Source organism: Myodes glareolus, chromosome 9 (genome assembly GCF_982192425.1).
Source record: "Myodes glareolus chromosome 9, mMyoGla1.1, whole genome shotgun sequence".
NCBI lineage: Eukaryota > Metazoa > Chordata > Mammalia > Rodentia > Cricetidae > Myodes > Myodes glareolus.
In genome coordinates, this window is record NC_142034.1 from 43104416 (window position 1) to 43116880 (window position 12465).

General features: G+C 41.9%; 2 protein-coding genes across 2 annotated transcripts in view; one reads left to right on the forward strand and one right to left on the reverse strand.

The window, feature by feature from the left end:
• Positions 1-717: 717 nt before the first annotated feature.
• Positions 718-7073, forward strand: Tefm (transcription elongation factor, mitochondrial). Its single transcript, XM_085695488.2, has 4 exons — positions 718-827; positions 2031-2488; positions 5073-5222; positions 6463-7073. The coding sequence occupies exons 1-4, from the start codon at positions 767-769 to the stop codon at positions 6904-6906; spliced, it is 1113 nt and encodes a 370-aa protein (XP_085551614.2). The 5' UTR covers positions 718-766; the 3' UTR covers positions 6907-7073.
• Positions 7074-8204: 1131 nt separating this feature from the next.
• Positions 8205-12465, reverse strand: part of Atad5 (ATPase family AAA domain containing 5) — a 54044-nt gene continuing 49783 nt past the window's right edge. The window contains exons 20-23 of the mRNA XM_085695487.2: positions 12081-12259; positions 10755-11605; positions 9827-9985; positions 8205-9709 (exon numbers count right to left, since the gene is read on the reverse strand). Of these exons, the coding sequence (XP_085551613.2) occupies positions 9631-9709; positions 9827-9985; positions 10755-11605; positions 12081-12259 (1268 nt within the window). The 3' untranslated portion in view covers positions 8205-9630. The remainder of the gene's footprint in view (positions 9710-9826; positions 9986-10754; positions 11606-12080; positions 12260-12465) is intronic.

The window sequence follows — 12465 nt, forward strand, 5'->3', positions numbered from 1 at the left end:
AGTCAAACTCACAGCAATTCTCCTCCTCCTAAGTGCAGGATTGCAGGTTAGCTACCACTTCTAATATAAAAACAAACCTATTACCTTCTCTTCCTTCTGAAAGCCTATTTTTTTTTTAAAAAAAAAAGGCGAATAAAGTATTTCGCCCCCTCTTCTAGCAAAAATCCTTTTCTTTCCACTCTTCTTCCACCTCCCAGGTTTCATTTCCCACTGTTCATTCTGTTAAGGCAAGATCATGCCCCACACCTCCCTTTTCCCCCTAGAAACTCCTACAATCTGGCTTTGCAACTAAAAAACAGGCGTCCTGCCAGTATTTTTCCAACTGTTTCATTCCGCATTTCAAGGATCGAATGTGGCTCCCTTCAGATTCACAGCCTCCGTCTTTCTCATGGGACCAACAAAGCCCATCGTCAAATTATCTCGTAGGTCGACCCTCTCTCTTTCCCTTGTCTCCTAGTTACTCCTCTTAACTCGGCACAGGGTATCTGTGCGTACAGGCTCCCCACTGTCCGCCCCAGACTGTCTCCGTTGTGTCCGGGAATCCAGAAACGTCTCGCCTAAAGGACTAAACCTGATTTAGTCCGTTCCTTCTCGGAGATTCTGACCCCACGTCCTCAGACCCTCAGCCATCAACCACTAAGCCCACCGTGGCGGCTACCAGAGGCTGCGCCTCGGACCGTCTCTTCCGCCGGAACCCTTCTGCCCAGCCCCAGTCGAGCACTTTTAGTTAGAACACATACAATCGGAAGCTGCTGGAGGAAGACAAATGGGAGAGAACCTGGAGATGGCTTGGAGGAATAACCTCGCTTGCCTCATCAAGGCCAGAGGTAGGGTTCCCGGGCACAAGGAACATTAGCCTGTGACCTGGAGTGTTTCTTTCCTGTCCCGTGTCTGGTTCTCCCACTTGGAGTTGTTGGGGAGCTGAGGGGCGTTCCCGACCCGCAGCCCGGGTGCTTCTGTGGCTCAGGGTCCGCATGCACCGCTTCCCTGGCCGGGATTCAGACCTTCACAGTAGTGTACCCCTGACTGCATTCCTTTCCTGTGGCCGCTGTGTCAAATGACTTCCCACTGTTTTACAAAGTTATCCATTGCATGGTGTATGCTTTGCTTGCAGTCATGTAGGAAATACTGAGAAGTGTGTAGAACAAAATAACCTCCCTCTACCATTTAGTTAATACCACCAATCCCCGCCCTCCCCAGACTGGCCTGCAACTCAGTATGTAGTTGAGGATGACCCTAATCCTGATCTGCCTCCACCTCCCCAGTGCTAGGACTACAAGCGAGGATCACCACTCCTGACCAGCTAAAACATTTATGATAAACGTAGAAAACTGAATTTTCTTTCGTGCCTTCAGATGAGAAACTAATGAAAATGGACATGAAGATAAATCTTAAACGATGTTACAAATAAAAAAAAAAAACTCTTGCTGGGCGATGGTGGCACATTCCTTTAATTCACATGGGAGGCAGAGGCAGGTGAATCTCTGAGTTTGAGGCCAACCTGGTCTACAGAGCGAGTCCCAGAATAGCTAAGGCTACAGGGAGAAAGAGAAACCTTGTCTCAAAAAAAAGGGGGGGATTACAAATATCAGAAATATCAAAGACATTTGGAATAATTTTAATTAAAATGAAGTGGTACTAGGGATAGAAATAATGGCCTTGCTAGCTAATTCCCCTTTCATAGAGGTCTGCCTATCTGTGCCTCTCAAATGCTGGGATTCAAGGTGTGTTCCACTATACCTGCAAACTCCAGGGTTTTTGTATTTTAACTTTAACAGAGTTTCTCTGTGTAGCCCTGGCTGTCCTAGACCTCACTCTGTAGACCAGACTGTTTTTGAACTGAGAGATCCTCCTGCTTCTGCTTCCCTAGTGCTGGGATTAAAGATGTGCACCACCACCACCACCGGCTTTACACTTCTTTAAAAGATAGTTCTCTGTGATGATGCAGTTTATGTGCAAGTCTGTGTGACTGCACAAGGTTGGAAATTAACACTCAGAGGAGACCATCCCAATTTAAATTTTCCTTTTAGGGAGATGGAGCTGGCTTCCAATCCCAGAGTACTCATTCCTGCCTCCAGTCCTAAATAATAGCTGCTGTCGGAGAAAATCTACTGCACCGGAGAAAATTGTTGCCAGTGTCGTTTCTGATGCAAACGGAAAGGAACCAGAGGATGCACTGGACAAGCTCTTCTCCCCGGAACAGCAGGGTTCTATCCTGCATGTGTTGAATACAGCTTCTGATAAAGAACTGGAAGCTTTCAGATTGCTTCGTGGAAGAAAGTCCGTCAATATCGTAGAACACAGGAAGAAGTTTGGGCCATTTCAGAGCTTGGAAAGTTTGATAGATGTGCCCTTCATCCAGTATAAAACTGCGGTTCAAGTTTGTAACTCTATTCTTTGTTCAGAGAATGGAAGGAAAGAAAAGTCACAGGAAAAGTGGCTGCTGAGAAAATTCATCAAGCCAGCTGTAGAGAGAGAGAGACTTAAGGTGCATCCTTCCCCGGCTACCCCACTCTGAGAACTCACTCTGGAAGTGCTCTTTCCAGTAGTGGGTTAGAGACACGTTTGGTTTTTTGTTTTTGAACTTTATTTGTTATATTTCTTTAGATACAAGTGCTCTGTCTGCACCTAGACCTGTATGCCAGAAGAGGGCACCAGATCTTATTACAGATGGCTGTGAGCCACCATGTGCTTGCTGGGAATTGAACTCAGGACCTCTAGAAGAGCAGCCTGTGCTCTTAACCGCTGAGCCATCTCTCCAGTGCCCCCTTGTTTGTTTTTAATTAGGTCAGAGAACATCTTTTAAGGGTCTGCTTTCCTTCTGCCATATAGGTCTTTGTCAGGCTTGGGTGTGAGTGCTTTAAGCCTCTGGCACTGTCTTACTGGCACAAAAAAAGATCCTTTCGGTTTAGTTAGGAATAGATGTACTCATACTACTGGAAGGCCTGTCACACAAAATGAAAGGTGCAGACAGTTAGCAAGTCAGAGGGAATGCTGTGAGGTAGAACTTGGGGAAAGTTTACTGAGAACTCAATTTGGAAGAAAGAAAATTAGGTAGGTGGGAAGAAGAGGGCATTTCGGATAGAAAACATGAATAACAAGAAGTATGTGTATACACGGTTGGGTTAATTTTAATTACCTTTGTAATTGTTTATGTGTGGGTGTGTATAATGTATGTGTATGGGTGCACATGCCGTAGGACATGTTTGAGTCCCAGACAGAACTCAGGTTGTCAGCCTCCTATTGCCCCCCTCCCTCCCACCGGTTTTTTGTTTTGTTTTTTGAAACATGGTTTCTCTATGTAGCCCTGGATGTTCTTGAAGTCACTCTGTAGACCAGGCTGGCCTCAGACTAACAGAGATCCCCCTGCCTCTGCCTCCTGAGTACTGGCATTAAAGACATGTGCCACCATGGCCTGGCACTGGCCCCTATTTTTATTATTATTTTTTGAGACAGTGCTCCTCTGTGTAGTGCCTCAAACTCATGGTCTGCCTGCCTCTGCCTTCTGGGTGCTGGGATTAAAGGTAGGAGCCACCACTGCCCTGCTATTTTTTATTTTATTTATTTATTATTGTGAGACAGGGTCTTATTCTGTTGTTTAGACTGGTTTGGGACTCTGTTAACTGGGCTGGCCTCAAACTTTTGATGATCCTCCAAGCACAAACTTGTGCACTGCCTCTCTTGTGCAGAGATTAACAGATTTGCATGTTATACAAGGTTTATAGGAGGACTGTTAGGCAGGTGTGCAACTGTGTCAGGAAGGTACATTGGGAAATTAAGCTGCAAAGATAATGGCTAAGGAGTGCCTCTAGAGCATTGTGGCAGTCTTTAAAATTATGTATTGAGCCGAATGTAGTGGTTCTCACCTTACACACACACACCCTGAACAATACTGATGCACATACACCACACACAGAGCACCAAACACCCACACACCAAAACAAATCAATTTAAAACCAAAACTCTGTTGTCCAGAGAAGGGCTCTGTGCAGGTGGTATAATAACGTCCATGCACAGTAAGCCAGGTCTTTATTTCAAAGATGCTGCTCTGCCTTTTTCATTACATTTTTTTTCTTCTGTGTTATTTCTGGTGTGTATGGATGCTTCAGGGCGTGTGTGTGAAAGGTCAGACAATAATCTGAATGAATTAGTTTTTTTTCTTCCGCCATATGGGTCCCTGAGATTGAACTCAGGTTGTTGACTTTTTCCACTAAGTTGTCTTAATGTTTAAATTTTTTTTTGTAATATTTATTAGGTAGTGTTCTGCCTGCATGTGTGCCCAGAAGAGGGCACCAGAACTCATTACATATGGTTGTGAGCCACCATATGGTTGCTGGGAATTGAACTCAGGACCTCTGGAACAGCAGCCAGTGTTCTGGGCCTTCTCTCCAGACCCCACCCTGTGTAATTTTTGTGTATGTGTGTGTATATGTGGCAGAGTACATGTGTGTCAAGGAGTACTTCAGGTGGTGTTCCTCCTCTGCTGCTATCTTGTGATTTGTTTTTTAAATTTTCATTGCATTTTTATTTGTGTGTTCCTTTCATAGTGGAAGTCAGAGGACAGCTTGGGAGAGTCACCTGACTGGATCTACCATGTGGATGTCAGACTTGGTGGCGGTTGTCTTTACCCACCAAGCAATCTTGCTGGTCCAACTTTGTTTTGTTTTTGAAGCAGAGTGTCTTCCTTTGCTTTCTGTTGCTGTGCTGAAACACCATGACCAAAAGCAATTTGGAAAGGGTTCCTTTCATTTTAGAGAACACAGCCCAGCCCATCAAGGGAAGCTAAGGCATCGTGGAAAGCATGCCAGCACATGCACACACACAAAAACGTTTTTTTTTTCTTTTATTTTGAGACAGGGTTTCTCTGTGTAGCCGTGGCTGTTCTACAACTCACTGTGTAGACCAGACTAGCCTTGAACTTAGAGTCACCTGCCTCTGCCTCTTGAGTGCTGGGATTAAAGATGCACCACTACACCCAGTTTGTAAATAAACTGAGTTTTTTTTTTTTTAGTTTGTAGGCTTTATAGATGTAAGATATTTACACTATAATCAAACTAGCCCTTTTCTTTTAGGAAGTTAATAGTATCATGTCTATTGTTTTTGGTACTCGGAGAATCGCGTGGGCTCACCTTGACCGGAAACCTACAGTGCTGGACTGGCAGCAGACTGAGTGTTGGAAATTAACGAACAGAATATACCCCTCATGTATCTATCTGGAAGAGGTAAGGCAATGGCTAGTCCTTGCTCCTTGTTTTCTGTGTTGTGCATTCCTACATAGTTTCTTGTACAGTTTAGACTGACAGTTTCTAAAGGGATTTAAAAGAAAACGAAAAGCAGTGAAGCTGGTCTTTAGGGCAATTTTTTACTCCTATTGTAGGTGAATTGTATTGGATTTAAAAATTTTTAGAAATCTTGTCTCTAAATTCAGTCTTTTGTCTCCTTCAAGTATTAAAAATGTGAAATAGGGGGACTGGAGAGACGGCTCAGAGGTTAAGAGCACTGACTGCTCCTCCAGAGGTCCTGAGTTCAATTCCCAGCAACCATATGGTGGCTCACAACCATCTGTAATGAGATTTGGTGCCCTCTTCTGGCCTGCAGGCATACATGCAGACAGAACACTGTAAGAAAAATAAATAAATCTTTAAAAAAAAAAAGTGAAATAGACAGGAATTGCTAGTTTGGTGAGTACATGATAAGAGACTGTATTGAATTCTAATTGGTATTAATAATAAAAATCCAGAGTCAGACATAGGGGTTAATGCTGAAGATCAGCTGGATGGTGGTGGGGCACACCTTTAATCCCAGCACTCGGAAGGCAGAGGTGGGTGGATCTCTGAGTTTGAGGCCAGCCTGGGTTACCAGTGCTCAGACCAAAGAAGGTGATCCTATGTCTACAAATCCTCAGACTGCACCTCTAGGCTGCAATGAGCTTCTCCTCCCCCTTATATTCCTCTCTCCACCCAGCCACATCACTCCTGTCTCCACTTCCCTAGTGCTGGGATGAAAGGCGTGTGATCCCTTGTGCCTTTGTGTGAGCTCTGCTTCTCTTTTAGACTGGATCAGTTCTGTGTAACCCAAGATGGCCTTGAACTAACAGAGAATCCGCCTGCCTGTCTCGAGTCCTGGGATTAAAGGTGTGCGCCACCATTCCCACTACCACCCCTCCTCTAGCGGCACTCTGATCTTCAGGCAGGCTTGCTAAAACACAAAATATCACTCCAAGAGGCCCTGGCCCGCACCTAGCTACCAGAAGGGGTTCCTGGCTAGTGCCAATCCTTTGCTCCATCTCAGAACATTTCAGATGCCGGAGTCCTGAGCCAATACAGACAGTAGAAATGATGAGACTGTGAGGACAAGAGCTCATTTTAGCTTCTTCCTGAGAAGCTTTTGTTATTCCAGGGTTGTCAGAAATGGGACAAACACGAAACATAGTCAGTTATTTCTGATTTTTTTTTTTTAAAGATTTCTTCAGTCATTTCAAAGATGCCTAAAGCAGATCTCTACATTTTGGAAAAATCAGGCCCTTCCATTCAGAACACGTCTCTGTTTCCTATACTGCTGCACTTTCTTATCACGGAAGCCATGCTGTATGCCTTACTCAATAACACTTTCGCCAAGGATGGCCAGCACCGAGTGCTGAGCATGAGTCGGAATGCTGTGGGCAAGTACTTTGACCTGATGATCGGCGACACAAGGACTAGTGGGAGACAGCTAGTGAAGCAGCTCCTCTCCGAGTCTGTGCTGAAGGAGCAGCCTCGGGTGTTCTTCCCACAGGAGCGAGTAGTGTGGTACCGACAGAAGATCCTGAAGGACACGCACCACATCGAAGAGTTATACGATTCACTGTTACAGGCTGTCGCCTTTCACGAGCTAGCTTTTGGCAGAGGCCCAGAGCTCAGATGTTAATGCACTTGCTCTAGTGTTATATTAATTTATTAAACCAACTGTTCCCATCCTCCATGTTAGTGGAGAAGAAGACATTTCGAGTATATTTTCTATGTTTATAAAATGAGGGTTTTGGTTGTGAAATAGTATACATGAGCCAAGACCAAATCAATAAATATTTTATGAAATTTTGTGCCTTCTGTGTTTAAGTTATGCCACCCACATAGACAAAAGTTATCCCCATTTAAAAGCAAGTGCCAGGCCGTTAATAGCACTTATGCTTTTTCAGAGGGTCCTAGTTTGGCTCCTACTCCCACGGCAGGTGCTCACAAGTTCAGGTCCAGAGACCTGTGGTGTACGTGCGTGTGTGTTTGGTCTCCTTGGGCTCCTGCATACACACTTACACATAGAAAAAAAATAAATTTAGGATGGGCTATGGTGGCACATGCCTTTAAACCCACTTGGAAGGCAGAGACAGTAATCTCTGGAATTTGGGGCCAGATTGGTCTACAGAGTGAATTCTAGGATAGCCAAGGCCACATAGAGAAACCCTGTCTGGAATAAAATCCCCAAAATAAATAAATTTAAAAATTAGTAAGAGGAAGAAAAAACTGAGCAGATGGTTCCATCTGTAATCTCTGCACTCAAGCAGTAAGATTGTGTGAGGTTACTTTGGGACTATAATGAAATTCTGTCCCAAATTCTCTGCTCTCACCCACCCCCCAAAAAAGGGGGGAAAAAGTCCAGAAGGTCAGGTTGGGGCTGTAGGCTGGTAGTAAACTGCTTGCCTAGGTATGGGAAAAAAACCTATCAAGCAACAAACTCCACCCAGCCATGTCCTAGTTAAGGAGGGAGTCTGGATAACTTGAACAGTTTTATGTAATTATTTTATATTGGTTCATCAGTTGTTGAGATGGTCAGAGTCCCTAATAATAAAACTGGCCAACAGCTAAGCAGCTCCAGTAGACACTGCACGGCAGCACAGATACAGACATTTGAAAGCTTCAGGACCTGGAGAGATGACTCAGCAGTTAAGAGCACTTGCTGTCCTTGGAGGGGCCCAGGGTACAGTTCCCAACCCCCACAAGGTAGGCTGCTCACAACCATCCTTAACTCATTCCAGAGGCCAGTATCCAATGGCCTCTTTGAGCACTGCAAGCATGTGGTGCACATACGTACATGCTGGCAAACATTATACATGTGAAAAACAAATCTTTAAAAAGCTTTGACTATCTTTTGTTTGACAACCTAAGTTGTAGCATTTATCTGAATGCATTCATCATAATGTACATTAAAATGATCATAACTTTAAATACCACTTACAGCCTTTAGATTTAACTTTTAATTAATTTGCTAATTATACAAAAAAAGGTAGGTTGAACAAGAGGTAAAAACATATCTTCACATACATTTGTAAACAGGTATGCACCTATACTTTAAAAAAAGTACAAAACTAGGATCCTTAACTTTTGAGTTAAAAATATAATTCATCAAAAATGTACCTGAATATTATGCTATTATATAAGTATGTGTAATATGAAACAATTTTAAACATACCTGATTATCTGATTGTAAAATAACATTAAGTAAAATGTGACATTTTAAAATCTTGCCACTAAAGTAAAAATACTTACATAAAAAAAAGGTCAAAAACCAAAACCAAACAAACAAACCCCCCAAAACACAAAACCTCATGACATTCCTGTGTAGCCCCAGGAACTTGAGAAGCTGAGGAGAATCACGTAAGTCTGGAAGTAGTTTAGAGGCAGCATAAGCATTATAACCAGACCCTGTCATCTCCAAAACAGGGAGGGAGGGTCTAGCTCAGTGGTGAAGCATGTCCCTAGAATGCACAGGCCATGGTTTGTTCTGTAGCACTGCAAATAATTACAAAAACAAGACTCTATTTACTAAGACATAGGACACTTGCCCACAACACAAAAGACCCCCAAGTTTATCCTTAGCACCACAAAACCTAAAACCAAACTTAAATGGAAACAGCTGTTAGGCAGAAACCCATGGTAGATGCCTTCATTATTTCTTCAACCATCAACAACTTGCCCAGAATAGATAAATTAATGTCATTACATTTATAAAGAAAACACAATATAAAATGTACAATGATTTGAGTTGGTAAAATGCACAAGACTTTACCTACATGGGGTGATAAGAAAGGTTTATGAAAACTAGAATTCAGAATGCTTTACTTTGCCAACACAAATGACTCAATGATTCAATGGTAAAACATGCTGGAGGAGGGCACAAGATGTAAAGGCAAGAGGAAGTACAACGCTTCCCAAAACACACATAACTTCATTCCTAGCACATTTAAAAATTATTCTGTATGTAACTCTGTTTTATACTGTGTGACTTAGGGACCGCAGGCTAGGTGTTTCCTATTTATGGCGGCTCCGATGCTGAAGAGCAGAGCAGAGGAAGGGTACAAGGAAAGGGAAGATTACAAATGAGCTCAGCACTGACACAGCTTTAGAAATCTACAAATGGCTTACACACAGAGAAAGCATACCAACAAAGCAAAAACAGGTAATACAGAACATTCAGAAAAAATATGACACAATCATATATACAGTTTGTAACCCAATTTTTTTTCATTTTAAATACTTGAACCACAAAAATATAAAGTTTTAAAATTTACATTAAGAGAAATAATCTCTTCTTTAATGTTAACATATTCTAGTGTGTCTTAAGGATCACATCTGTACAGGACACTGAAGACGAGGGGCATCAAGGGAAGTCTGCGGCCAAAGCAGTCACAGCCTCTTCTGGGATATCAAGATGAATTCCTTCAAAGTAGTGCAGAAACCTGTCAAAATTATAAAACAATTTAATCGCAGTATTTTCATTACCATGAACATATTTATTAATCTTGACGTATCTACCTAAAACAGTACTTTTTTTTTTTAGACCTTCTTTTATTTACCTTCTTTTATTTCTCCCTTGTTCCTTTAGCTTCTCTGTCCGACAAATGTTCCGAAGAGTTGGTAGGTAGTCGGTTATACTAGCTTGCTGATTACCCACACTCAGAAGAGACCGACTGGAAAGCACTCTTTTAATGACTGCCATCCTCTTGTCAGCATTTCTACAAATTAAGAGAAAGGATAATTTTTTGTTATTTGTACATAAAAATGTAACAACCTCAAATTTAGCTAGTGTTTCTGCTTCTGGTCTAGACCAAATGACACTTCTAATTTGCTGTCAACAGCATCAGTCACTCTCTGTGCCCAGACTGGCCTAGAACTCTACATAGCTCAGACAGACTTCAAACTCAGTCTCCTACCTCGGTCTCTGAGATTAATCTTGCATCACCACATTCAACTCCATATTGACACCTTTTGTTTACAGACAGGATCTCATGTAGCTGGGGCTGGCTTCAAACTCTTGATGCTTTTGCATCTACGTCCCAAGTGCTCTGATTACCAACAAGTGCCACCATGCCTAGTGTCACATATCTTTTATTTTATATATATATATATATATTTATATGTGCGTGTAGTGTCACATATGTATATCTTATGGCAACCTTTTCTTGTCACAACTATGAACTCTTCTGTTACCTAACGGTTTCCCAAATTTTTTTCTTTTTTTTTCTTCTGATACAAGATTTCTCTGTGTAGCCTTGGCTATCCTCGAACTCTGCTATCCACCTGCCTCTGCCTCCAGAGTACTGGGATTAAAGTCATGCACCACCACACTCACTCATTCAGGCTAGTTATCTCCGTAATCTCAATGTATATGAGAAGCTAGATTAACACTAAGTGTTCCCCATGATCAATAGAACAGAATTTTACATTAGTGAGAACCTCTGCCATTGATTACTGACAAAACAGAAGGTAACAAATAAGACTTACTCCAGATTAGCTGCCGATTGGCGGAAGCATACATCATTGCACCTTTGTGAAACACAGAAAGTGAGCTCATTGACTGCATCTCTTTCTAAGTGCTTGTGTGAATTCAAGGACTCCAGTGCTTTTGAAATGGTAGAAGAACATTTAGTAAAGCTGAGAGCCTCTGCAGTTGCTTTTAATTCTTCAGCTCTCTGAGGCGCCCACCCATCTCTACTCTCAATACTAAACTCATCACAAAGTCCGCTTTTAACCTTTCCGCTTGTCCAGGAAAAAGGCTTTCTACCCAATTCATTCTGTTCCCCTGCATCTGATAGAACGGCATCTAAGAAGGACATATTCTCCATGAACTCAGTGAGAGAATTTAAACAGTGGGAAACAAGCATAGAACTCTTCTTCTCTGCTGGTGTCTTAGGAGGTCGAGGCACAGAGTCAGACGTGAAACTGACTCTGTTATGTGTCTGTGTCTCTTGGTTGCCTTCTCTGTCTTTGCTTGTGAGGTCTTCTAAAGCCAAGGATGGAACAGGAGATAAGCTAGTCAGTTCATCAGAAAAGTCCATTCCGGTGTCAAATAAGTCACTGTCATCTAGGGTCACCATCTTTTTCTGTTTCCTTTTCTGTGATTTTTTTAATGGTTGATCTTCTGACTTCATCCTGGGAAGATTCTCCATGCTTCCTGGTGCACTGGCCTCTGTAGTCACTGGGAAGCCATGAGCATCTTTTACTTCTGGAATGACAGTGACTGGCAATGGCAGGATGAATTCAAGATTATTATATAATAGATCTATGTTTTGCATGTGGAATTCAGTGAGGAGCTGGATGAATTTATGCCATTCTTCCTTGGTTGTGATCTTGTGCTGAAAAGCAATTTTGAATAAAGAAATGTTTTAAGAACCTAGTTTAGACATATTCCCACCCTTAGGAATACAGACTTGTTCCTATGTATCTCTATCTTTTATTCATTTTTAAAAAGATTTATTTATTTATTTTATGTATATGAGTGCTCTATCTGCATGTATGTCTGCAAAACCAGAAGAGGGCATTACCATGTGGCTGCTGGGATTTGAACTCAGGACTTCTATAAGAGCAGCCAGTGCTCTTAACAGCTGAGCCATCTTTCCAGCCCTTCATACTATACTTTTAAAGCTATGCCTATGCACCATTTATCAACACAATCAAATGAATTAAAACCTCACATCTAACACCTAGAAAATGTTATGTATATTTTAAGTTGAACTAATATTCAAAACACAGGTATTATTATTGCATGGTGAAGCCTGGTTAGATAGACAGGAACATGAATTCAACATTTCACACAGATATGGAAAATACCTTTAAACATGAAATCAAGTCTTGAGATGGGGAGGTAATGTTTCTGAGTCCAAACAAAGCCTCTGCACAGCCGGTGTCACATTTGGGGAGGGCTATACGGCTCCTTCTGCTGTTTTTAGAGTTAGTTTTTAGATCACTGCCATCTTCAGAGCAAACTGGTATATTTCTGCTATTTCCTTCTAAAAAAATTAATAAAGACAAATCTTAGATGAATTTATTTTAAATGGACTGTATGAAAGAACGCACAAATTCTGAAGAAGTGCTCCTGCCCGATACCATCTGACCTTCACTCTATTTTGCAGACACATGTATTCACTTCATTACAAACACTGTAATTCATTACTTGAAAAATACTTAAGTGAAATGCTTCAATCCTATCTTTTAT

Excerpts from the sequence above, each read along its gene's own strand:
- Tefm (XM_085695488.2), top strand. The coding sequence starts at position 767 with ATGGGAGAGAACCTGGAGATGGCTTGGAGGAATAACCTCGCTTGCCTC. Across the intron at positions 828-2,030 it reads TTGCCTCATCAAGGCCAGAG|GGAGATGGAGCTGGCTTCCA; the intron begins GTAGGGTTCCCG and ends TTTTCCTTTTAG. Across the intron at positions 5,223-6,462 it reads CATGTATCTATCTGGAAGAG|ATTTCTTCAGTCATTTCAAA; the intron begins GTAAGGCAATGG and ends TTTTTTTTAAAG.